At 46.1% G+C, this 24,613-nt stretch overlaps 2 protein-coding genes across 2 annotated transcripts in view; one reads left to right on the forward strand and one right to left on the reverse strand.

Moving 5' to 3' along the window:
- The first annotated feature begins 2,453 nt into the window (after nucleotides 1-2,453).
- Nucleotides 2,454-18,550, forward strand: DENND11 (DENN domain containing 11). Its single transcript, XM_069003151.1, has 9 exons — nucleotides 2,454-2,954; nucleotides 8,299-8,398; nucleotides 9,445-9,603; nucleotides 10,291-10,444; nucleotides 10,685-10,823; nucleotides 11,293-11,424; nucleotides 11,609-11,759; nucleotides 11,957-12,025; nucleotides 13,121-18,550. Exons 1-9 carry the CDS (start codon nucleotides 2,714-2,716, stop codon nucleotides 13,314-13,316), a joined length of 1,341 nt encoding a protein of 446 aa, XP_068859252.1. The 5' UTR covers nucleotides 2,454-2,713; the 3' UTR covers nucleotides 13,317-18,550.
- Nucleotides 18,551-19,709: 1,159 nt separating this feature from the next.
- AGK (acylglycerol kinase) overlaps nucleotides 19,710-24,613 on the reverse strand; it is a 37,231-nt gene continuing 32,327 nt past the window's right edge. The window contains exons 14-15 of the mRNA XM_069003152.1: nucleotides 22,099-22,183; nucleotides 19,710-20,185 (exon numbers count right to left, since the gene is read on the reverse strand). Of these exons, the coding sequence (XP_068859253.1) occupies nucleotides 20,048-20,185; nucleotides 22,099-22,183 (223 nt within the window). The 3' untranslated portion in view covers nucleotides 19,710-20,047. The remainder of the gene's footprint in view (nucleotides 20,186-22,098; nucleotides 22,184-24,613) is intronic.

Below are 24,613 nucleotides of genomic sequence, written 5' to 3' on the forward strand. Positions count from 1 at the left end.
TTCCCACCACAACATACAGGGCCACATTGGTCTGAGGTCTCTGTGCTCTCCTAACCCATTCCTTAAATGAAAAGCATGGCCATGTGGGTCTCTGAAGTTGCTTGTTAAGACTGTGATGAACAATTCATATGATACAGGCCACCAAAACAGTCTCAGGACAACATGCCAGAAACCCAGTACTGGTTGCATCTGGCCCAGAGGTTGCAATATTTCTTGCAGGCACAGAACCTGTTGCTGCCATGCAAGTCTCCCTTGGTCTGAAATGCAGCTGCTGCATCTCCTCGTGCTTTATCCTGGGCCAGGTCCAAAAGCCTGGCAGTGCCAGCACTGGCTGCTTTCTGCCATGACAAACAGTGTCTGCAGCATCTGGCCAGCTGAGATCCAGGACTACTTTAGTACTGCTGTGATCTGATTGCATTCATCAGATGTTCAGTACCTGAAGCATTAGACTGGAATATATTAATTCTGAAGAAATAATGCTTTTAGTCTCTATAACTACATGTTTTTAATAACCTAGCAAAGAAATTCCTTCAGAGCAGCTTTCAATCCCACCTTAAATTTTTTTCTTTTTTTTTTCTTTTTTTTCCCCCTCAAGACTTAGAGGCAGTATCCATTTTTCTAAAGAGGGATGTGATATGTAAAGGAGAAAAGTTGGACCTGCTGTGTAAACAAGGCCCAGCTTGCTCACCTTGCATTTTAAAAATAAAAGCCACCACATTTTCATTTACATTTTTCCTGACTGTTCAAAGACCTGATGACAATTTCCAGAGCCCTCAGCTGGAGGGAGAAGGTGTTAATTTTCTTTTGAAGTAGAGTATTTATTTCTAAAAGGGTAATATTATCTCCCAGCCTAGATTTTTTTCAGTTTTGGTGAAATAATAAAATAGCAGAAAATGTGGCCTTTGTTTTTTGCATGTATCCAACAAACAGTGTGGATACTGCCTGGCCAAAGACATAACAATTGCTCTGGTACCACGGGGTCACTTGTCCCATGGGGTTTTCTCAGCAAAGCTGAGAGCTCAGAGCATGATGATGTTTCACACACCTCAGAGCCAGCGCTGGTAGCCCCTGCTCCCTGCCACTGGCTGCTCTCCCCACCGCATCCCCTCCCTCTTGCTGGGGCAATACTGGTGTGACTGCACCGCTGAGGGGACCAGGAACAGCTCTGCACCACAAATAGCTTGTGTGGGTCATGAAGATTTGTTTCCTGGGATTTGTTTCCCGCCTAGATTGCTGGGGGACAGACACTTGACATTTGTAGCAGCACCACTGTGGAGATGAAGATAGAAACGAGCTGTCATTTCAGCGTCACCAACATGCAAAAATATATTCATCCAAATGAAGATTGGCACTGTCTATACAGTTAAAGCAAAGCATGTGGCCAAGTATTTGCAGAATCTGGCTTTTCTTTACACAGTAACAAAATATTGTGCAGGGTTTGTTTCTTTTTTTCTTTACCAGTCACCTTCTATGAAAAACTCCATCTGCTAAACACCACCTACTCTGGTCTATAGCTCTGCAAAGAAAACTTGTGCATGGGCTTTGCAAAACAAAAATGCCCACTCAGTGTTGGAGCTGTCTGAAATGAAGCTCACAGCAAATGGATGCTAATGTTACCAAAAAGAGAGAGAATAAACCCAAACCCCACTGCTGAGGAAACTGGATGATGGGTTTCTTAATGGGATATTGAACACTCAGAACTGCTCAACAGGAAAAAAGTTAGACAATTAAGGCTTTTATGACAATATCTTCCTTTTAATTGTGGCCTGCTTAATTGGGTAATTCAATTAATCAGAAAGACCTAGGGAACCAAATTGATCCTAATGACACTTAATGACATTGGTGGTAGCATAAGGAGGATGGTAATTACAAAAAGTTGGCTGCCTGTAGATGCTTTGGTCATGCTTGTGTTCCAGCCTTTCAATCTCAAGCTGATTCTGCTTGTTCCCCCCAAAACAGTTTCAGATCCTTCTGCAGCACATATGTACGCGTATGTATATTTATGTACATACGTGTATATATATATATATATATATATATACACACACCAGTAGATACTGGATCAGTATCCCTGACTCCTTCAGGTTTGTGGCTCGCAGGTTCCACCTCAGCAATTTGGGTGGGCGCGAGCCCCGTTGCTGGCCCTGAGGCTGCTCTGCTCGATTCCCGTGGCTTTCCCAGCAGGATGGCTTTAACAGGGCTGGGGGAAGCAGCTGCTCGGCACTGGGGTCACAGCCTGGGGGGGACAGAAGGCGGGCAGCTGGCTCTGCCCTGCGCGGGGAGGTGAAGCACGGGCAGGCGGACTGCCCCCAGCCCCCGCGCTCCTCCGGGAGCCGGGACCTCCGCCGGCTGCCCCGGGCGGCTCCGGCCTCTCTCCGGCGCGGCCCCGGCCCCGCCCCGCGGCCCCAGCCCCGCCCCGCCGGTGTCCCGCCCGCGCTCCCGCCCCTCGCTTCCCGCCCCCCGCCGGTGCGGCGCGGGGGGTGCGGCTCCGCTCGGCTCGGCTCGCCTCAGATCGGTTCTGTTCGGCTCATCTCGGCTCGGCCCGGCTCGGCTCATCTCTGCCGCGCTCGGCTCGCTTCATATCGACTCGGCCCGGCTCGCTTCATCTCGGCTCGGCTCGCTTCATCTCGGCTCAGCTCGGCTCAGTTCGGCTCGGCTCCGCTCGGCTCGGCCCGGCTCGGCTCGGCTCGGCTCGGCTCGGCCCGGCCCGGCCATGGTGGAGCGCTCGGACGAGGCGCCGCTGCTGTTCTGGGCCGAGGGCCCCGCCGTGTCGGCGCCGCCGCCCGCGGCCGAGCCGGGCAGCAGCGGCAGCGGCGGGCGGCGGCTCGGCGGCGGCTGGAGCGCGGCTCCGTGGGACGGCGAGGGGCCGGCGGAGGCGGCGGGGCCGCCGCGGGCGGAGGCGGAGGAGGACCAGATCGTGGCCGTCTTCGTGGTCACCTTCGACCCCCGCACGGGTGAGCGGCGCCGGGGGCGGGCGGGCGGGCCGGGGCGCGGCGGCCGGGCCTGGGGCTCCCGGTGCCGCTGGAGTAAGATGGATGCGGGGCATCCCTTGGGGACCGCTGCCCCCGCATCCCGCCCCCAGGGACCGCTCCTCCCGCCGCGCAGGGGCAGCGTTGCCCGACCCAGTGGAGAGCGGCCGGCGGGAGCCGGGCTGCCCTCTGCCCTCACGGGGGACCGCGGCTCCACCGCACGGCTGCCGGTGTCGGGAGCGGGGGCCGTGGGCATTTGCCGAAAACAGAGCACAGGGGGATTGCGTTTGGTCTCCATCCCGCCGAGAAGTTCTGGCGGGAGGAAGGCGCCGCGTCTGGTGCGGCTCCGAGGAGAGGGATGGGTGTATCTCTTCCCCACAGCGGGTCACGGCACAGGGAGTTTGTGGACGGCGCAGGGGCATCCCCTGTGCCCAGCACAGATTTAGGCCGAGCCTCTGCCCAGCGCTGCCTGGAGGGCACCAACCTGTTAGCAGCATCTTGAGAGCATCCTTCTGTCTTCGTGGAGTGGCGCAGACCTGCCCGCAGCTATCGGTGATGGATGGCATTTGTGACAGGCGTAAATCCGGCAGGCTCGCAGGGCACGATCACCACCAGCAGCAACAGCTCGGCTGCATATTTCTTGGTGACCAGTGTGTTTAGAGGCTGGCCTCTGGTGGGATCTCTGGGACTTAGTGCTTTGAAGGAGTGCTGTGATGCAGGAGGGCAGAGGAGAGGAGCAAGGGAATGTATTTTCCACTTCTCACTGCCATATCCATCTCTCTCAGTGCTGCTGGACTGTGGTGTTGTATCACAACTGACAGAGGTTATTAATTTCAAACCTGTAAATCAGCATTTCAGAAAAGCTCTTAACTTTGTTTTCCTAGTCCTGCTGCTCCCACAGTATCCACGAAACAAGATGTTAGGACACAGATATGAAGTTAACACCCACCTTGCACCTGTGAACACAGGTACTACTGTGCATAGGGGTCTGATGTCCTGAGACACATTGTTGGGTCTTTTGGCTGCCAGGCACCAACCTGGGGTTCAAAGGCAAGAGAGAGAGATTCAGGAGCCCATTTGCATCCTGATGTGAGAGTGAGCTTCTCTTTCTTCTCTGGACAGGTACTTCCTTAGCAAATCCATAGCAAAAGTACTAGAGACAGGAAAGAGGTCTGTAAAGCACAGTGAGGTTGGTTCTTCAGTGGAAGGGGAGAGTAACTGACATCCTGCTCACAAGAGGGCTTTGGTAGTGAAGACTGAATGCTGGTCTTGAACTGAAAATCCTAAGGAAGTAGTGAACAGGACATAGCCCCTGGTGTGATGTGCTGTCAGCAATGCCCACTGTCAGACAGCTTGGCTGCTGTGTCCCAAAACAGCCAAGGGCTTTCGAGAAGTTACCCTTTCATACTGCACCAGAGAGAAGTGTCAGTCTAGAGGTCAGAGGCTCTTCACTCACAAAAATCTGAAATGAGACTGGATGTCATCTTTCCACCAGGAGATGGAAAATGGAGGTGTTTCTCCTAAGTATCCAAAACATGAGAGAGTCTGGATGACTGCAGCAACAGCAGGTTGTCTTTCAATCCGACAGCATATGCCTTCTATGAAATGGTGAGATTTTCTTAGTTGGCAGAAAGCTGAGCTTTCTCAGGAGTTTTTCTGAACCAGCTGTTGCTTTGAATGAAGTCCAGGGAAAGTTGGGCAACAGCTCTTCTCACATCTGATGTGCAGTTAATGCTGGGTGTCACCAGCCTTGGAGTAGTCTGTCAAGTCCAGGAAGATTCAGCCTCCTCCTGCTACCCACGATGGATGATGAATGTAAGGATCATGATAGGACTGTGAGCAGTATACCAACAAATGTCAGCTTTACAGCTGGGGAGCAAAGTGCCCTACGGAGGATGTGGACTTGGAGAACGATCATGAAGTTGCAGAGGGTGTGAATTTGCTAGGGTCAAAAAGATAATATGGGAATTACTGGTCAACGACATCAGATGGTGTGAAGGACTTCTGAAATGTTTGTAAGGGTATCTGGTCCTTGTGTATGACTTAAAGGAAATCATCCAGTTAGTGTCTGAGCTGGAAACCTGCTTGATCCTACCCAGGAAAAGCACAGCAGACCTCCTTTGGCAGCTCACTGAGGCATGGAATAGCTGAATTTCTGGTGGTGGCTGTGCAGGGGGTTATGCCAGGTAGTGTCTGTCCAGCTATAGGCAAGTAGATGGGCAAGAGAGATTTTACTATAGAAGGATGAAGTGGTGACTATGCTAATAAAGAACGTAACAGTTTCCCTCCTAAATTTAGAAGGGCTTGAAGCAGATGAGCTCAGTGTATAGCAGTTGCATGTGATGAGTTTCCAAAGGTAGGTTATGGGGTTGCCAGGTCACTGTTACAGTTCCGGTGTCCCTGTAACCATCAGTGCTCATGTGAGTGACTGATGGAAGAGCCAGAGGCAGCTTCTGAATCAGTGGTGCTGTCCACCTCCAGCATGGTCAGCCTTGTGGCACTTGAGCTCTCTTCACTGCTGTTGTGGGGGACCTGATAGCAGTCACCTTTGTGGAGGTCCCACACAGTCTGTTAGCTTAAAGGGTCTGTAAGTAATGGAGAGAGACAAGGAGGGAAGAGAGGGAAGTAATGTGTTTTGCACCAGTGAACATGCAAATATTCTCTTTTTCTGTCCCACATTTCTTCCACGCAGGAAACTGAGTGAGTGTGACATTTAGGTTACTTTTTCTTCTACTGTCCTGGCACAACATGGTAGCATTGCACAGCTGGGGACCCTAAAGCCCTTGGGAAACATCTAATAGTGAGGAGGGCCAGGTGATGACCCCCAAATGCTGGTGCCAATATCTTCTTTGTGAGGATGTGAAAGGGGAAGAGGAAGAACATCCTTAACTTCGCACACTAGAAAATGAGTGCTGGCTCAGACTTGACCTGAAGGTGGGAGACAGCTTCCAGGAGATCAGATCTGCAGATCTGACTCTCAGCAAAATCACTAGCCTGCTCTCTAACGCTGGGTGACTCTCACTTAGGAAGTTTCCTGTGCACATGAGAGCTGCTTTCTCCATGGGGAAGGACAACAGTGCTTCCTGTTTTTCTACAACACTGTTCCCTCCTCCCTCCTCTAGTTTCTCGGGCAGGCTGGCAGTCGTATTGCATCTGGGTGAAGTCTCTCCTTTGTTTGCTCTCCTGTTTCGCCAGACCGACTTTCCTACTTTTTTATCTCCGTGTTTGTTCTCCGACTGCCACGTCGCTCGTGTGTTCATAGGGCAAGGTGGCGTGAGGAACAGCCAGGAGCACAGGTGCAGTTTGCTCCTGACAGATCCCAGAAAAAAAAAATAGCTACATGATAGGTGAACCAGTTTTTGAGGTCCCCTGTAGGGTAAAGATCTGTTTCAAGGCATCCTGTGAATCCATTGCTTCTACAGAACAGACATTGTTTCAGCCATGTCCACTTCAACATCTCTGCGGTGGATGTGACACCTGACAGTGTTTGTGACTAAACTGAGCAAAGCCAGTTTTCCTTTGCCCTTGATGGCACTCTTGCATATCGATCTGTTAATCTATAGGTAATGACCAATAAGGGATCCTCTGTGGGGCAACGCTTAAAAGCACATCTGGCCTTAACCACAATTTCGTGGTTATGAGGCAACAGTCTCAAGAGTTGACTTCCTCACTCTTTCAAGGAAGGGTCTTGTGCCTTTAAAAAGCAAACCAAACAGCACACACGAACCCCAAACAACAAAAGCCACCATCTATATATAATGTGCAAGCCCTCCAGGGGAGCGCGCGGGCTGCTATGATGTCACTGGCTCTCTCTGCCAGCCTTTCACACGCCTCAGAGGCCAAGGCGCTGCACAGCAGAGCTCTGTGGTTTCGCGTGTGACTGCACAGGGCTGTGCTCGGGGTCACGAGGCTGCCACTGCTCCCCGGCCAGCCCAGCTCTGTGGGAGAGGTCTGCTTGTGCACTCCAAGTGGGCAGTTGGATGCAAAACTTCTCCTGTTGCCATGCCTAACGCTGTTGGTTTTTTTGAAGTCCTTGCCAGGCAGGGCTGGGGGAGGTCTACTGAATTCAAGATCTATGTGAGAAGAAAAATAGCCTATTTAAATGTCAGTAGCTAAGCCCTATTCCTGTGCAGGCATATACTTGTGCAGTATGAGTAATGAGACAAAAGACAGGCTTCAGGAATGAGGCCTCAGATTTAAATATCTCCAAGAGCCTTGGCTGAGTGTAAGGCCCTTCCAAATGTACACTGTCTGTGCAAGCACAGCTGGGATGCTCACCCCAAAGGGCAGGGAAAGGAGTGAACCAGTAGGAAGCATCTTTGTGTTGCATCTGCCATTGCATTATCCTGAAAAAATGTTTTTTGCCTTGTTTTTAAAACTAAGCCACATGACTTCAAAAGCTGTGGGCAAACTGACAGAGAAGGGAAACTCAGTGGGCAAATCTGGAGCACATCTCAGTGCAGTGGGAATGTCCAGGTGAGCAGGGTGGGCTCTGAACTGCTGGCATGGGAAAGCATGAGAAGTCACCCCTTCTTTTGTCCATAGTAAACTTGTTGGGCTTGATTTGCTTTAAGGACATTTTGTGACTTCTCTGATATCATCTGTTCCAGGATCAGGCTCCTCAGGTGGCCTTTTCTCCTGAACAACTGCATGCTTTCTGGCTGGGTTGGCAGGTGACAGATGTTTGCTGATCTTGATCTAGCTTGTAATTTATGTACTTTTTGGTTGGTTATTCTAGCATACACAAACACATTGCAGTACCTGGATCACCTCAGCCTCCATATAAAGCTTCAGCTAACTCCTCCTATCCTAAAGAAAATAGGAGAGATTTCAGAAAAGAAGTGATGACTTGGATGACAGCTTACGGGTTTCTGTTTGACTAGGCCTGTCAAGCATAGGCAAAGGACAATATTGGTGGTGGTGTGAGCTATCCCAGAAACTCATCCTAAAGAGTAACAGTCTGTCCTTTGGTTCTTTCTGTATGGGATGGATACTCATGTAGAACAAAGCTTATCCACTGTCAGGTAAAATTGTAGCTGTTCTGTGATTAAGCTTATCAAGCATAAACCCACAAAATAGCACTAGCTTCAGAAATGGCCCCAAATGTCCTGCAGTATCTGTGGGTCATGCTACAAGTAACATTTGCAAGATGTGTGGAGTATTTTATGTCACCTACTGTCTGTGATAGTTTAGGAGTTCAGGAGTTGTGTGAGGGCACTGTTACGGGTATCCCAGTGTTAGAAAAGCAACAACTTGCTGTTGCTGAGGTGTGCATTTTAGAAACAAGTACTGTATTCAAGCTTACCCAAATTAATTTGCTTCTCTGCAGGCAACATGGTGGAATGGTGTTTACCCCAAGATATAGATTTGGAAGGTGTGGAATTCAAATCCATGGCAAGTGGGTCCCACAAAATCCAGTCAGATTTCATGTGAGTACATCTGAGCTATATTACTTCTTCCTTTCTTAGCTACACCACCAGCTCTTACTTCAGAACATGCAAGAAAAATACCATCTAGGAAGCTATGGTTTTGCAGAAACCTGCTTGCTAAACTGTTTCAAGGTGAGCCAAGGATACTTTTCAGACACCTTCATATCATATTAAGTACCAGCTAGCTGCAGGTACCTGCCGTGTGACTGCTCTGCCTGTGGAGGCCAACTGGTGAATGGGGCAGGCCATCTTCTCACTGGTGTGCAAATCTTAATGTGTACTGGGCAAATGATCTGCACTGCCACTATTGGGACTGTCAACAGAGGTGTAGGGTAAAGGGGAAGGAATGGCAGAACTAAAACAGGAAGCATTTTGCAGGAACAGGACTTTGAAAAATGTTCTTAACTCTGCCAGGGCTTTTGGTTCCTTTAAATGTTGTTATAAACAGGTCTCACTCACTTTCTTCTTTGCTAGCTCCTTCAGTGCAAACACATAAGAGGAATTTTCTGCATTCTGCTAACCCAATGTTGCAATGCAGCAATGTTTTGCAATGAACTGCAGTGTCACAATTCCTTCTGGTCAGGAGTAACAGTTACTTTCTTAAAGGCATGTGTACTGAACCCTTTCAGTCAATCAGTGTGCTTCAACGTGCTGGAACCCAAAATATGACCAGGTAGCTGGACTGTACTCAGAACTGCATTCACTGCAGGTTTCTTCCTTGGAGGGAGGGCTCTGCACTGACTGAATCATGCATTCTGTTGGTCTTCCTTCCAAGTTATTTATTTACTTGCATTCCTTACCAGCCTGTGACATGCCTGGTAGGGGCTTTAGTAAGAACTCTTGCCTTAAATATTCTGTCTTGTTTGTGAGAAGACTGGGGCACCCAAGGCCTGTCCTCAGCCCTTCAGCTAGCAGGGTGAGATTTCAGGGAGTTCCTTACAGAAGAAACTATGTTCCCAAATCAGTATTTTTAGCACACAGTTACCTACCTTTCTTCTTCTTTCCTCTCTTTAACGTTAACCCTTCTGTCAAACCTTTGTCTCCAGTTATTTCCGGAAAGGGCTCTGTTTTGGCCTGGCCTGCTTTGCCAACATGCCTGTGGAGAGTGAGTTAGAGCGTGGTGCCCGCATGAAGTCCGTGGGCATCCTCTCCCCTTCCTACACCCTGCTGTATAGGTACATGCACTTCCTGGAGAACCAGGTCAGGTAAGTTCCCTTGGGAATGAGACTGGCTATTCCCCACCTGGGAGAGGTAACGTTGCTTCTACGGAGAGCAGTTTTAGGCAAGTGAGAATTTGGCAACAATGCTGTGCTGTTATTTCCTTGACTGGCTATTTCTCCAGAAAGTGTTACAGGTTCACAATGTGAAGGAGACAAGGAACTGATTAGCAGCAGTCTGATCCCTCCTAACAGGCTAGTCAAATGCTACCCAAAGCCTACTTATTGTATGCAGACACAAGTGTCACAGGGAGAGCTCAGAGAACAAGAAGTTCTTCCCCTTTTCTCCTTCTGAAAACCATTTTACTAGGAGCTTACAAAAGGCTTCTAATTGTGTAATGGTGATCCTGGCTAGCTGTGGGCTTCAGCTGTGTTGAGTGGATCTAGAAAGGAAAATGGCGATGGTAGAAAAGAAAACTGTTCCTACCTGAGTGTATTTCAAACAGGATCAGTGCTATGCACACCCCAGCTCACTGCCTGTGTCAGTCCTGTGCATGTTCTCTGGCTGCACTGAGAGCTGCTGGTGGTCCTGATGCTTCTTCAGCCCCCCTGGATGAGTCCCTGAGGTACCCAGGATCCCTTTTAGCTGGGAGAGCAGATGTTTGCTGGGGGCAAGGCACTAAACAAATAGTCTGGAGACACTACAGGTCTCCCCTTTTTTCCTTTCTTTTCCAGACACCAGCTGGAGATGCCAGGGCACTACTCCCATCTAGAGGCATTCTATGATGACAAGAAAGGAGTTCTCCCTGATAGCAAGGGCACCCCCAGCTCTCAGCAACCTGTCCACTGGCTGCCTTCCATCCACAGATACATGTACCCAGAGATGAAGGTGAGGCAGGTGCCTGAGGCCTGCAGGAATGGGCAGAGGGCTGCTGCTCCTTGCTGGTGCCTCATACTCCTTTATGTAAGCAGTCACTCCCACGCTTTGTAGGCTGCTTTAGTGAAGATTTTGTTACTTGGACTGTTGCAAGCTGTGTGCTGGTCTTGCTCCCACATTTAGACTTAGCATCTGTGCATGTGTCCCTGTTTCACCTCTGAGCTGTTTTCTTCCCTTTCACTCCACCTGCAGATCACACACCCTGCTGGCTGTATGTCTCAGTTCATCAAATTCTTCGGTGAGCAGATCCTCGTCCTCTGGAAGTTTGCCCTGCTGCGCAAGCGCATACTGATATTTTCACCACCCCCAGTTGGAGTTGTCTGCTATAGAGGTATGTTTCCAGGGACACTGCAGAGCTCTGATCTAGTAGGCTGAAGCACTGCAGAAATGGCTGTGAGTACTGAGGGGACAGATGTCATGCAGGTCTTCAAAATCCATTGTGACCATTCCGCGTGAAGATACCGCTCAGTCTGCATTGACACATTTCCTACCAAATGCTTTTCTTCAGGCCTCATGAGTAAGGACACATCTGGCACTGTCAAACTCAGTTCCTGTCAGCACAGGATGAAAAGAACACTGACTGAATTTGTGGATTCTAGAATGTGGGATTCCTATGGGAGAACTGATTATTTCCTATGCAAAACAGGATGTCATCACTTGAGAAGTTGTGGTATTCAAGGGCATTTCAGAGCTCTGGCCATTGTTTTCATAGAGGCATGTGGGAGAACGGGGCAAGTGGGATTCAGACTGCCCTTGAGGAAAACCAAAAGCATCTCAGGATGTACTTCTCTTGTCCACAGTGTATTGCTGCTGTTGCCTTGCAAATGTTTCTCTGCCTGGTCTTGGAGGAACTGTCCCAGAGTCCAAACCATTCTTCTATGTGAATGTGGCAGACATAGAAATGCTGGAGACAGAAGTATCATACGTGGCCTGTAAGTATGATGGATTAGGTGTTTTTAGCCTCGGGCTGCAAAATGTCTTGAGACACCAGGCTGTGGAATAGAACTGATGAGAAATAGGTTGTGCATGGAATGACTAACTATGAAAGCAGGAGAGAACAGTTGGTCTGCTGGGAAAGCAACATCCTGCTCTGAAAATCTTCTCTGATTTTGGCAGGTACAACAGAAAAGATCTTTGAGCAGAAACGGGATCTCTATGATGTCTATGTAGACAACCAGAATGTGAAGACGCATCATGAGCATCTGCAACCACTCCTGAAAATTAACAATGCCGACAAGGAGAAGTACCGACGCCTCAATGACCAAAGGTAATCACGGACATCTGGGTGGTCCTGATAGGAGATGTGGGATAAAGAGGACACTGCTCCTTTGAACTTTCCTCCTTGCAGTATTTTCAAAATATCCCACTGGTTGGTTCAGCTCATCTCTTGAAGATTCTGGTCATCTCATAATGCTTTGAGGTTCATAGTAGGTATGGGCAATTAACCTGTCTCCCTTTTCTCAGGCAGATGTTAATGTACTCTCAAGAAGTGGGTGAGGATTGCAGCTCCTGTGAAGAGGACCTTTTCATCTTGTGAGTGGCTACCTCTAACACTTAGTTGGACCCTGTTAGTTTTAGGGAGCCTCTTGCACTGATTTCGTGTTGCACTGGTTTGGCATATTATGAAACATCATGTTTGACATAATTCCATAGTCAGCTTTCTTCCTCTAGGGTTCAAAAAACAGACTGGCTCTTCCTCTTCAGATCATCTTCCTTTCATTTTGAGAAGCCAAAATGTAGTATCCACTGGGGTCTCTTATGTGCCAGGAGGGAGAAGTGAATTTTAAAAACAATTAGAGATGTAAGAATGCCCTCCAATTTTTGTAAACATAAGCACTATAGGATTTTTCTTGCCAGAACATTTGGCTCTGGAAAAGGCAATGTTCATGGGAAGCAGGCACTGTACCATGCTGGGGGTGGTACACTGTGGAAATAAGACCTGTGTGTGAAGGACTGGCCCAGTGATGTGGCTGACTTCATACTTGGCAAACAGAGGAACCAGAACTAGATGTAGAGTAGGAGGTACAGAATTAGATAAAAACCACGTCTACCACCTCTGAAGCCCTTCACTGCCTGTTGCTATTCGCACTCTGCAGCAGGTGAGAAGTAATGGGATGAAACTCTGTGAAGAGCTGTGGGGGCAGAGCTCTGATTGTTGAGCTTCACAGGTATAACCAGAGCTCTTTCTGAATAGCTTTGCATGTTTCTAGGAAAGCAACAGGCAAGAAGTAGCTCTCACTGGTGTGTTCTGCACCAGTAATGGAGAATTTATTTACCCAGTGGCTTATCAGATGGGTGACAACACTGTTTCCTCCTTTACATTACGGGAGCTGTAGGTGTAATGTACCTGCTTGGTGACCACAGATCACACTTTAGCTGATAACGTGGCAGCTTCTGAGGAAAATGCCTCCCACAGATGGGAGCAGCACTGTCAATTAGAAGTTACTACTTTATCTTTGTTTATTCTGGGTCATCCATAGAGTGAATGGAAAAGTACTACAGCGTCACCTGAAAAGGATCTCTGGTGAAAGGGGGTTAAATGCAGTTCTGGGGCTCTGCTGCCTGCTTGGAAATACACTGTCTGTTTGGAGGTCCAATGCTATTGCTTTCACTGACTTTACCCTACAGGTTTTTCATGGAGCAGAACAACCGCATATTCCAGACACTGATGGAGGTGTCAGCCAGCCAGGACAAGACACTGACAGCTGACCATGCACGAGGCATGGGCCTGGATCCCCAAGGGGATCGAAGTTTCCTTATGGACCTCCTGGAAGTGTATGGCATTGATGTTATGCTAGTCATTGACAACCCCTGCTGCACTTAAACCAAGGGCAAGAGAGATGGGGAGCAACGATCACTTTTTAAAGACTACCTGACATTGCTTAGGAGGATCACTGGAACTCACCACAGCCACAGTTATTTAATAACTTTATATGGAGAGTATTTATAATTTTAAAACAAGATGTGATTTTATTTTCTCACACTCAACTTCCCACTCAGTACCTGCTCTAGGGTTCCTTGTGGTTTTGTCTCCCTTTCCCTTCATTTGTCATTTTTGTTTTTTCTAGCTAGGACCAGTGGCACCTTTGCACCAAACCTCACTGTTGCCAGTGATAGCTAGCTAGGTTTTGGCCTGGCCTGGATACCTGAGGGCTGAAGACTTCAGGAAAGCACTTTGTTTGATGACAACCAATGTGAAATGCTATAGCTGAGCTTTCAGACTTGGCTGGAAAATCCTATTATCAACTCCCCCTTCCATGTGGGGACTGAAGAGGGCTTCAGCACAAACTGTTAATGGCCCAGTCTCATAAATATGTCCTACCAGTTTATTGGTGGGGACAGTTAAACCAATGATAAGAACCGGGACTCCTTTAAATACTCCTCACCCAACTTGAAGCTGAATTGGAGTAAAGCCACCCTTCCCTGTAAACGGCAGAGGCAAGTTTGGGATCAGGGACGCTACAGGATCTTATGACTTTGCTTACTGGAGCAGCATGGTTTCACTTCCAGCATCTGAGGTGGTCTCAACTGGCAGAGACTGCACCTACCTGTGTCATAGCTGGAGAAGAGCACCCTCTCTCCTCAATCCATCCCACCACTTCCTTTGGTTTTTAGTTGCATCACACCTGCTTCTTTGGTTTAAAATCTTCCAACCAGCAAGATGGTCTCCCATTTAACAGGGACCAACACCACTGAGCCACTTTGCAATCACTTTGTTCTCCAGCCTCAGCTCGGATGGTGCTAGGCTGGATAGGGTAGAATGAGTATGCTTTAACTTATGTCACTAGCCCTTCCTTTGTAGCTGATGGGACTTGTTGCTCCTTTGCTTTAACACTGTCTGCTAATCCTCCTTTTGTTGAGCCTTCAGCACTGCCTGCTGCTATCCCTGGCTTTCCATGTGAGACAGAGAACAGACCTTTCAACTGGAACAACTGAAGTTTGCAGGAGGTTCCCTTGGAGTTTGGTGTTCTTAACTGGCACAGCTGCTAGGAGCAATGTTTAAAAGCAAGTCTTTCTTTTTTCCTGGGCAGAGCTGTAGAACTAGATGAAACAGGTATTTTCTTACGCTGTGGAAAGAACAGGATTCAATTCATGAAGGACCAGTCATTACCTCCAGGGAAAGGTATCCCAATAAAGAGTAATCCCTTTGCCATGCAAAATCCAAGAATGTATTGGGGGTTCTAGGTGTGACATACTGCTTTGCCCCAAATCCTTCAGCCAGTAGCAGTATCAGCTTTAAGCTAACTGTTCTCCTGAACTGTGGCTATAGCTAATTAGTTGCTGCTTCTATCATTATAGATTCCAGCTCCCTTGGAGGCTTTCTGTGCACTGTAGGAATGCAAACTGTAGCTGATGTATCCATTTGTCCTAGCATTTTATAGGATGAGACAGAGCCTGAACCACCAACGTCTCAGCCATGCTAAAGCAGGCAAGCACCTTTTGGAAACAGGTGAAGCAAATGTTCTCCAAGTATACCCTCTGTGGATTGTTTCCCTTGGGAAAGGAGGAGGCTGGCTGTCCTGTATTTCCTTGAAGGCTGTCTGCAGCAAAGGGGTAGTTTTGCTTGCTGTGGATACAGTTGTAGTGAGATGTGGTATCAGGGGCCTCACATGGCTTATTGCACAGTTCATTGGTATGAGCTTCAGCATATTATGTTCCTGCAATTTGCCTGTCTCTGAGCAGTCACTCCCCTGGCTGCTTTTTCAAGGCTTTAGATGTTCTTGTACAGAGGATAATATGCTGCTGTTTGTACTGTCAATTGCTCACAACTGTAACGTCATCATCCTTAGAAGGCTGGGGAAAAAAATGTAGGAAGAGGTAAAAACAGCTGAGTATCATTTAATGAAAAGACCAGTCTTTTCCTTAAGAAATGGCTTTGTTTTTAAATTGACACTTGAAGTATAAAAGTGGCCCACAATCTGCACACTTTTTTCCTCTAACTTCCACTTTAGTTTTAACATGCTGTTTGCAGTGATGGACCCTGAGGAAACATAGCTGCCCTTGAATTGCTGGCACTTCTTCAGACACCAAAACCAACAAAAAAACAGAACTGAAACTAGTCTCTAGCAATTTTTCCTCTCACTTTCTTGAAGGTTTGCTACATAGCTTAGCTGTGGTCAGTTGTTAATGACTCTCTGTTCTCTTTGTCAGTAGTTCTTTTGCTAAACTAAACAGAAACAAACCTTTGATTTGGTGTTGAAATTTTACAGTCACTGCAGAGGCTTTCTAACATCCTACATTAGAGCACTGTTGTTTACAAGCTGTTGGAACATGAGGTCCAGTAGACAGCACTGCCAGAGCCCACCAAGTAGAACCTCTGGAAATTACTATTTCACGTTTATTAAACCTCTACTTTCCCGAAATTAGGTCTTCAATTGTTAGCAGTAATATGGGTGCAGAAGCATCAAAGCAAGCAGATTACTGTAGAAGTAGCCCGTGTGCTACATCCAGTTGGATGACTGCAGCCCATTTTGTTCTTCCTTGTAATTTTGTTCTTCCTTGTAACTTTGCTTCTCTACCAAGTCTCTCTTGGCAGGCAACAGCTACAAAAGTCAGGAAGTTGTCCAACAGAAAACAGAACAAGACCTTTTTCTCCTAACCCTTCCTTATTTGATTAGCTGCAAAAGTGCTTTCACCTGCACTCCTTTTTGAAAACATACTGCTTTCATTGTTGTCACATGTGGAAAGTCCTCAAGAAATGGGTAATGGGTACATAATAGAAACAAATTGTTATAGCTTGGGACATGAAGGACTGTTGTGTGGAACCAGTTTAACTGAGTCTTATCTTTCCAGGAGATAACGTAATTCAAGGTAAAACAGTTATGTGCAGATACTCAAAATCCCCTCCTGGGCACTCAGTAGGTGCTTTGTTGCATACTAGCAGCTGGGAGACAGCTACTGGGTGTGTTTTGAATCAAAAGAGGGAGGAAAGTGTGGCATAAGATAGGATATTGCTGATTTCTCCCTTTGAAGTACTTTGCCTTTACAGTGGTACCTTCAGTTTCTTGGGTGTAATGCCTGTGTTCCATTGCTGCGATCAGAGCCCAGGTCTGAATGGTGGTTACAGTAACCAGGTCTATCCTGTGCCCCACTGTGTTCTCCAAAACTCGAGTCATTGGATAGCCACTGCAGGTTCTCAGCTTGCCTTTAACCAGGAGAACAGGAGCTGCATAACTGCATCTTAATTCAAGCTGCACTAGAAATGTATAATCAAGCAATGAATTATTACTACTTGTACTATCTGCATTGAAGGGTAAAGCTTGTGAGAGACATAAAAGCTAGGTTTTCAATCTGAACAAGCAACACCATGCCAGATATTTAAATCATCCAAAAGTCTTCTCACTGCAAGGTTAGGCCAAGCTGCATAGAGCCAAGTACAATAAAGAACTAGAATGGATACTAGGAGAAAGGCACTTTATGGAATCAGAATTCAGATTTATCTTACAGACACGTACTGCCTTCTTTTCTAGCATACATGAAGTACTTACTGCAGTGTATCTTACAGCCTATGGTCATGACTGTCACAGGAGGTGAGCTTGCCTGTCCACCATCCTTAGGGGCAGAAGAAAGTTCCATCACCTTTTCAAGAGGAAGTAGCTTCCTGTACAGGTTATTCAGTAAAGCAGGGTTATGGTGATACCCCATTTTAACACCTGCCAAAGTTAATGAGCAAAAACCCAGGAGCAGCTGTGGCCCTCCTGGCCACAGACTATGCAAGGGACAGGCATGCTTTGCTCTGGGAGGTGGAAAAACAGTGGCTTCTGGAACAGCAGGGCAAGAGCACTCTATCCTAAAGCAAAACTCAAAGTAAAAAGTATGCACACTAACCCAAACTCTCATCCTAGCCATTACTTCTAAGTTAGTTGGTGTCTTCTTCCCACCTTCCCAAAACCAGTGGTGTAGTGATAATGGGAAAAGACATCATCAATGTCTTTTACAACAGACTAGAATGTATTGACATAACTGTGATCTGTCTAAAACAGAGGGTACTAAATGCCTGTGAACCAGGATTTTAGATCTTGGTTAATGCAACATGCCATTCAAATGGGAATGTTTAAATGTGGTCAGAATAAACAGGTGCCTTGAGCTGGTCCATCATTAGGTTGTTATCCTTCCTTTTTATTTCTGTTACAGTATTTTAAGCCCTTCTAGAATGGACTGTAAGTTGAAGCCAGGATAAGTGTTTTCGTAAGTGGGACCTAGGATTCTAATCCTCCTTCCTGTCTTGGAGTTTGTACAAAGAGTTTTTTGTGTTGCTGTCAGACAGAAGCATGAGAACTGAGTCCTTTCCTCAACACTGTAGATAGTGGGTTCAGCCCCTGCCTATTTTATGTAGTGTCTATCTCACACCTCCCCTCTGAATGTTGCAATTCAGAGGTCTAGAATTACTCTATACTGGAAGAACTCTGAACTGCAGAGGAAGGAGAAAAATTACTTGAATGGTATTTATACAAGCTACTCAACTTATGCTGATGAATATTTAAATACCAGCCTGTGTCTCAGTTGATCCTTCGTACTTTAACATCAGAACAGCATCAATGATACCAATTCTGAAGGGATCTCTTGGTTACCCTCAAGCAAGGAATCACATTGCAATGGGAGCTATGGAAGAGAACTAGTGATTTTCCCTGTAAAATGGTACAGATGAACAAGGAGCCAGTTCTCACCATCTCACCCCTTGCAGCAGGCTGGTTGTAATTCTAACAGCTCTGATGTTGTTTGCATCTTGCAGATGTGTGGTTGCTCCCATAGGCCTGTGGCTCTGTAGAGAAATTGCTTACTAAAAACATGGGTATTTTTTAATACAATTAAAGCTTACCTTTTTGAAATGGCTGCTGCCTTGTCTTTCCTGCCACTGGAGAAAAAACACATTGCTGATTTTATGACAGAGACATCAACTTGAGGAAAACTCCAGTGGTGAGAAGTGCCCTTGACTCTGAATGAGCCAGGGGCTGCAGCATAATGTCCCAGGTGTCTCTGTGGCAAGCAAAAAGAGCAGAGCACAGCCACCGTGTTCCTTGCAGAGTGACCCAGGGCTCCACTGAGCACTCTTAAATGCTGCAAACCAAAAGACAGCACAAACCAGGTCCTATCACCAGCGTAACTATTAAAAGGAACTAGCAGGCTTCTACCCCCTTCAGTCTCAGTCAAGAGTTATAGAACAGCTAGGGCTGGAAGGGACTTTACAAGATCACCTAGTTGAGGTAATTTGTCTCTCCACAGTACAGTTCAGGGAAGAATAACATTCAGTTTGGTTTCAGCATCATGCAGAAACCCAACCCTGCTTCCCCTTTCGAGGCATTTTTCCTTTAAGATGTCTCCAGCAGAGGATGCTGTTGGAGCACAGGCTGGCAGGATTCAGTCCTGAAGAGCTGCTGGAAGCCAACTCACTTATGTCCGTATTTTGGTAACAGCGGAGAGCCAACAGGTGAACTTAGACTAGACCACAGTGTAACACAGGGCTACAGACAATCACATCAGGAAAATAAGGATAACTTTTCTTCTTCCAGTAAGCAAGGCAGAATCATGTGAATTTCTAAGTTAGAATAAGGGTAACAGATAGGCTTGCCTAAGTCAGTAATACTTCCTTTCAGCAATTAAAGCAAAGCTACAAACAAAAGCTCATAAAAGCAACAAAACTAATTATGGTACTGAGGCTCAAGGGGATGGAGGTTGCATACAGACTGGTCAGCACTGTTTACATTAGAGAAGAGCAATCAGACACAATAAATAATAAACGTTATTTGGATGTCCTTACTGGTGTTATACTACTGCAGGAATAAAAGGAATACTTACAAAAAAAAAGACTCAGCTTGTTAAAGAGTCTTTCCACATGCACTTCATACAGTTTAGGGTCAATGATGTTTTCCAATTTGCTTCTGTGCAATATACCTAAATTGATCAAAGGAATATATTTCTACTATATAATTACTGGAACTCTCTGCTGTTGAATCTGGCAAGATGAAAAAAGTTAGCATAAATATCTTATCCAGATACATGCAGGGAATTTTTAAACTTGCTCCAAAGCTTTGTATCACCAATCTCCAATTTTTGTGTATAGAGGAGATAACCAACCATCTGTTTTAACATGGCAGTTCCAATGTTTCATAATTACTGAGCATTACTCCCCCACAAATAATTTTTTTCCAGGGTCCCAGGTTTTGCAAGATTTCTACATGGGTGAAGTAGACCTAAACTCTTAGAATACAAGGACAAGTATACTTTCATTTTACTTTAATGTACAATTGCATTACAGCAGTAGCATCTGGCACACAGCACTCAGCCTGCAGTGCTGTAAATGGAACAATGATGACTTCTTAGGGGAGGGGAAAAAAAAGATGCCATCAAGTTAACATGCACTTTTCAGAATTTTCATTTACATTTTTAACCCCTTTGAGACCAGTCAAATCATACACTTCCAATGGAAGTACCTCACACATAAAAACAGCCAAAAGGCTTATTAGTCTAGTGGGGTTAATCAAGTTAGTTAGGTCTCATGTGCCTTGAAGAGACCCTGGTAAGACTGTTTAACACTGGCCCCTCTGCCATGAATTCTCATTGTACTGCTGCCTGCAGCATCTGCTCCCTCATTCTGGGATCACAGAAGAAGCGGAGTTTCCGGGGTAAGAGCTTCACCTCCACGGGCATAGCTTCATACTCCTCATTATCAATGCCAAAGGATCCCTCAGCGCCCTGTGTGCACATAACAGTCAAACATCACACATTATTTCAGCAAGCCTGTAATGCTGATTTTACTAACAGACTACAGTTGAATACTTAGCTGAGTCTCAACCAAGATGCCTCTGTCTTCCAGCCCGTTTGCTCTCCACAACAGGGAGACCTATCCTTCACAGAATGTATTAAGAGGCTGGTGCATAAGATGTTACCTCACTTAGTTACTAATTAGTGATAATTAAACGCTAGGAAGCTTTAATGACCCACATTGTTTATACTGAAGGATTCTTTGCTACTGGAACTACAATTATGTGCACTTAGATCTTGGGTCTGCCAGTGGTGACATAAACTAATCTGCAGAAATGCCTGTTAAGTAACTTCTATTAAATCCATGTTACAAACCCCTTTCAGTATTGTTTCACTATATTGATCTGAAACATGAGATGTGAAGTAATGTACTGGCCAGGAATTACTCAGCAATAGAATTTTCTCAAGTGTTTAATGCTGATAAAGTCACCATGGGATTAAAACCATTCATCAAAATGGCAGGCTGACTTTACGTAAAAACAACTTCAGTGACTGCTTTGCATGCCCTTGACTCATGGGAGGGCTGTGCTACATGGATACTCAAACCAACTCCAAGGGAACTCAGACACCAGAACAGCACAGACTAGAGGAACTAGTACAAGTTCTAGTACAAAAGGTACAGCAAAGCAGTCCACCTCCATCAACATAAGCTGGTGAGACTCATCTGAGCTGCCCCCAGTTCCTTCACTGGAGCTGGGCCATGGAGTCGAACAGCACTGCTCTGTACCATGCACCATGTTCTGAAGATCTTAGCAGCAGCTGCAGTGTGAACAGCTCATTTTATACCACAACCCTTACTTATGGCCCAGCTGTACTTAGCCCAGCACTGCAGAGTGTTCTTTCAGAATCACAAATCTGCCATGATCTGAATTCAGTGCAAGTATTAGGATGCCAGTTAATCATGACATCATAATTCATGATTTTTACTTGGTAGTGACAGATTTTTTTGCCTTTCAACACATTCTATTCTCCCTTAATATGGAATTATTTTGCCAAATGATAGATCACTTGAAGACAGAAATTATCTATGAGATTGATTTCATGTCCTTGTATAAACAAGAAAATGTCCTCCCAGGGCCACAATAACAGCTCAGAGGCAGGAAAAGATGAATCTAAATTACACAGGCAGGCACAGCTTTGTCTTCTTTCTCAGCTTCATCATTTCAAAGTTTTGAGGCACGTCCTTATACTGATCTTAGCTTCCTTGCCCTGTCTTACCCTCCTTTGTCTCCAATATTAATCTTCTTCTCTACAGCACAGTGCCTTCTAGGGCAAAATGTACACATCTTCAATGCTAAGGAGAAGAAGATCTGCATATCACAGAATGGGTATGTTGGAATCAACAGTGGATCATCTGGTCCAACCTCCCTGTTCAAGCAGGGTCATCCCAGAGCACATTGCACAGGATTGTGTCCAGATGGCTCTTAGGTATTTCCAGTGAGGGAGACTCCACAACCTCTCTGTGCAGTCTGCTCCAGTGCCTGATTATCTGCACAGTAAAGTTCTTCTTCCAGAAGTTCTTCCTCATGTTCAGGTGGAACTTCTGTTCATATGCAATACACTCAAGTAAGAGACCCTTTAACCACCAGGACTGTCTTCATAAAAGATCTGCCACTATTTCCTGGCAGAACAAAGCTCCCCCTCAGGTTTACAGACCACCTGGGGAAGTGCAGTATGTCAGTCCTGGCAAGGGCCTCATTAGCTGCACTGTGGAACTGAGTGTCTCACCTGCAGTGTAATCAATCATCAATCTCCCAGATTTAGAGTAGGAATTTCTTCAAGTGCAGCATCAACAGGTACAAGAAACAAAGTGAAAGAGTTTTTCAGCTCTCTCAGCTTCTCACCTCTGGAAGTTGCAAGATGCATCTGCTGGCTTGGATGCACTGACTCCCTTCAGGGCACATATGTGGATCACGCATCTTTTGACTTCTGTCCAAACCAAAAGAGAGGTAAGGTAAGGACATGTTTCTCTCAGAAACAGCCTTCTTCAGGGATGACATTTTGTTGTGGTAAATCACTATGCATTTGGCAAACTTAGAGGTTATATAAATTATACAAATATTTGTGGGTTTGACTGTGAAAAAGTAGAAGAGTCCTTCCCTCTTCTGCTGCAGTCAATACATACCAGAATGCACTGACACCCTCCAACCAGCTTCTGCTCTGAGGCTCACTGAATATATTTGAACACAGAGCACAGTTTTGTGCTCTTCACTTCCATGCTGAACTGTCAACTTCCTGCAGTGAATACCATCTCCTCACATCCCATGCACCTAAACTTACCAGCAACCTAAACAACTCTAAGCCAAAGAAAGATAGAATTATTTGAACCACTAAATTACTATCTCAAAACAAACAAAACACCCACATTTTCCATATCGACACCAATCAGCATGACATTTCTTATCAGCTGCTTCTCTTATCACTCATGAAGAAACCCCCATCATCTTATCCATTCCAAGTAACATATCTGCTTTTGTCAGTTTCTCTCTTCTGGTGCCTGTGACATTCTTGTTTATGTACTGCACTTAGATAAGTGCTGCTTCCTTTCCTACTCCTGCTGATGTCAAAAGGGAGCACATGGAAGGCAGTTTTCCAAGAAACTGCTTGGTGGTGCAAGTGCCACATGGTCTTTTTCAAGTTTCAGGCTGCTTTCCTGTCACTGGCTCAGCTAGTGTAACTTGTGTTACAAAACAGCAAGTTGTGATTCCTTTTCCCCACAAGTGCTGCTGCAGAGGGAGCACAAGCTCTGGGCTGTGCTGACCTTCCTCTGGCCTCCTGACTGACCACACACATAACCTTTTGACTGGCAAAGGGTACACTGCACCCCAGGCAGAAACCTGTCAGCTTGGGCTCCTCTCCAGACACACAGCAACACACAAATAGCAAAGAGAACAGCACAGAATTACAGTGTTAATACACCGTAACTCTCAAGCATGGCAGAATTATCACAGATGTTCCTCTGATGGGCAATGCCTGCTGTCCCCAAACTTCCATCTATCCTGTAGACTGATATGAAAGCAGAGTGTATTTCAGTATTGCCCAGGAGAAGAACTCACAAAATCATGTCAGAATCTCCCTGTATACCAAGTCTTCTATGCCCTGAGGAAGGCAAGCACCTCTTAAAGTCACAGAAAATCCCAGAGAAGGAACATGAGAAGAGAGGGTTGAAACAGGAGATGCTAATCAAAGACAAAGGAAGAAAAACTAGGGAAAGGGCAGGGAAGGACGGAAGCAATACTAACAATGCAAGTTTGGTTTTAATCAAATATGTATACACTAAAAGATTGATGAGTGACTGTGAGGGAATTAAACATTCTCCAGCAATATAAATTATAAATCATTGATGGCATGCAATACTGTCAGTTTATACAGTGCTGTACAAACAAGCAGCAAGATTTCCCACCTAAAGTTTAACCTGCTTGGAGTTTAACATACAGGGTCCTAGATACTAGATACACACAAGGCATACATACTCCAAGGAGCAAGATTTTTTTGGTCAATGAAGGCACATGAAGCTCTCTCTATAGAGATGTAATTATGAGGTCAAGGTAAACTCAAAAAAGCCAAGACATGGAATTAAAGATCAATCAAAGGATAACACTGGTAGAAACAATTAAGACACAACCCCACTTGCAGTATCGTCCCTCTAGCGGTCCCGCATAAAAACATGGTAATTCATTTCCCTTAGACTCTGCTCCTCACTCAAGACCAGACAGCAATGTGAAACAGGAACAAGACCAGAAGTCTAACAGCGAGTTTCCATTGATTGTTGCATCCCACTCTATATGCTGAATCACAAAAATACAGGCAGAGAGAGAACCACAACACCTACAGCACATAACATACAACTGGAACCTAGTTTTCATCTCCAGAAGCTGCCAATGTGAAACGATTTAGAGTGAGACCTCTAACAAAAACACCCCAGTTTGCTGTACTGTTGCTGATAACTGTACTCATGCCCCAGAGTGACAGCTCTCCATATGTACATATACACAATCTAAACTGGCTACCAGGGTGTGGATTACTGATGCCACACTTTCCATGCCTGCTCTCCTTCCCTGCAGCACTTCTTAGTAAGCCCTCCATTGTAAACAAGTCTTCTTCCCCCACCTTGTCTAAACATCAGCTCTACGGCTGCTGCAGATGCTCTTGTTCACGCAAATTTGATCCACAGCCAGAGGGCACTTTCATACACCTGGGATGACCTCCTCCTTTCTTTGAAATCCAACAACAGCTACCCTCCAGCACACTGATGCATCTCCACACCTCCCCAGACACACACACTGCCTGAGCCTCCATGGTAGTTAGTTTCCTGCTGGATGCATGTTTTTCTCTGTGTGACCCATCAGTTCTCATCAG

The sequence above is a fragment of the Aphelocoma coerulescens genome, chromosome 1A, assembly GCF_041296385.1.
Source record: "Aphelocoma coerulescens isolate FSJ_1873_10779 chromosome 1A, UR_Acoe_1.0, whole genome shotgun sequence".
NCBI lineage: Eukaryota > Metazoa > Chordata > Aves > Passeriformes > Corvidae > Aphelocoma > Aphelocoma coerulescens.

What these genes read in the sequence shown, in the direction of transcription:
- DENND11 (XM_069003151.1), top strand. Translation starts at nt 2,714, where the DNA reads ATGGTGGAGCGCTCGGACGAGGCGCCGCTGCTGTTCTGGGCCGAGGGC. An exon ending in CACCTTCGACCCCCGCACGG is followed by an intron (nt 2,955 to 8,298) that starts GTGAGCGGCGCC and finishes GCTTCTCTGCAG; the next exon opens with GCAACATGGTGGAATGGTGT. An exon ending in CGACGCCTCAATGACCAAAG is followed by an intron (nt 11,760 to 11,956) that starts GTAATCACGGAC and finishes CCCTTTTCTCAG; the next exon opens with GCAGATGTTAATGTACTCTC.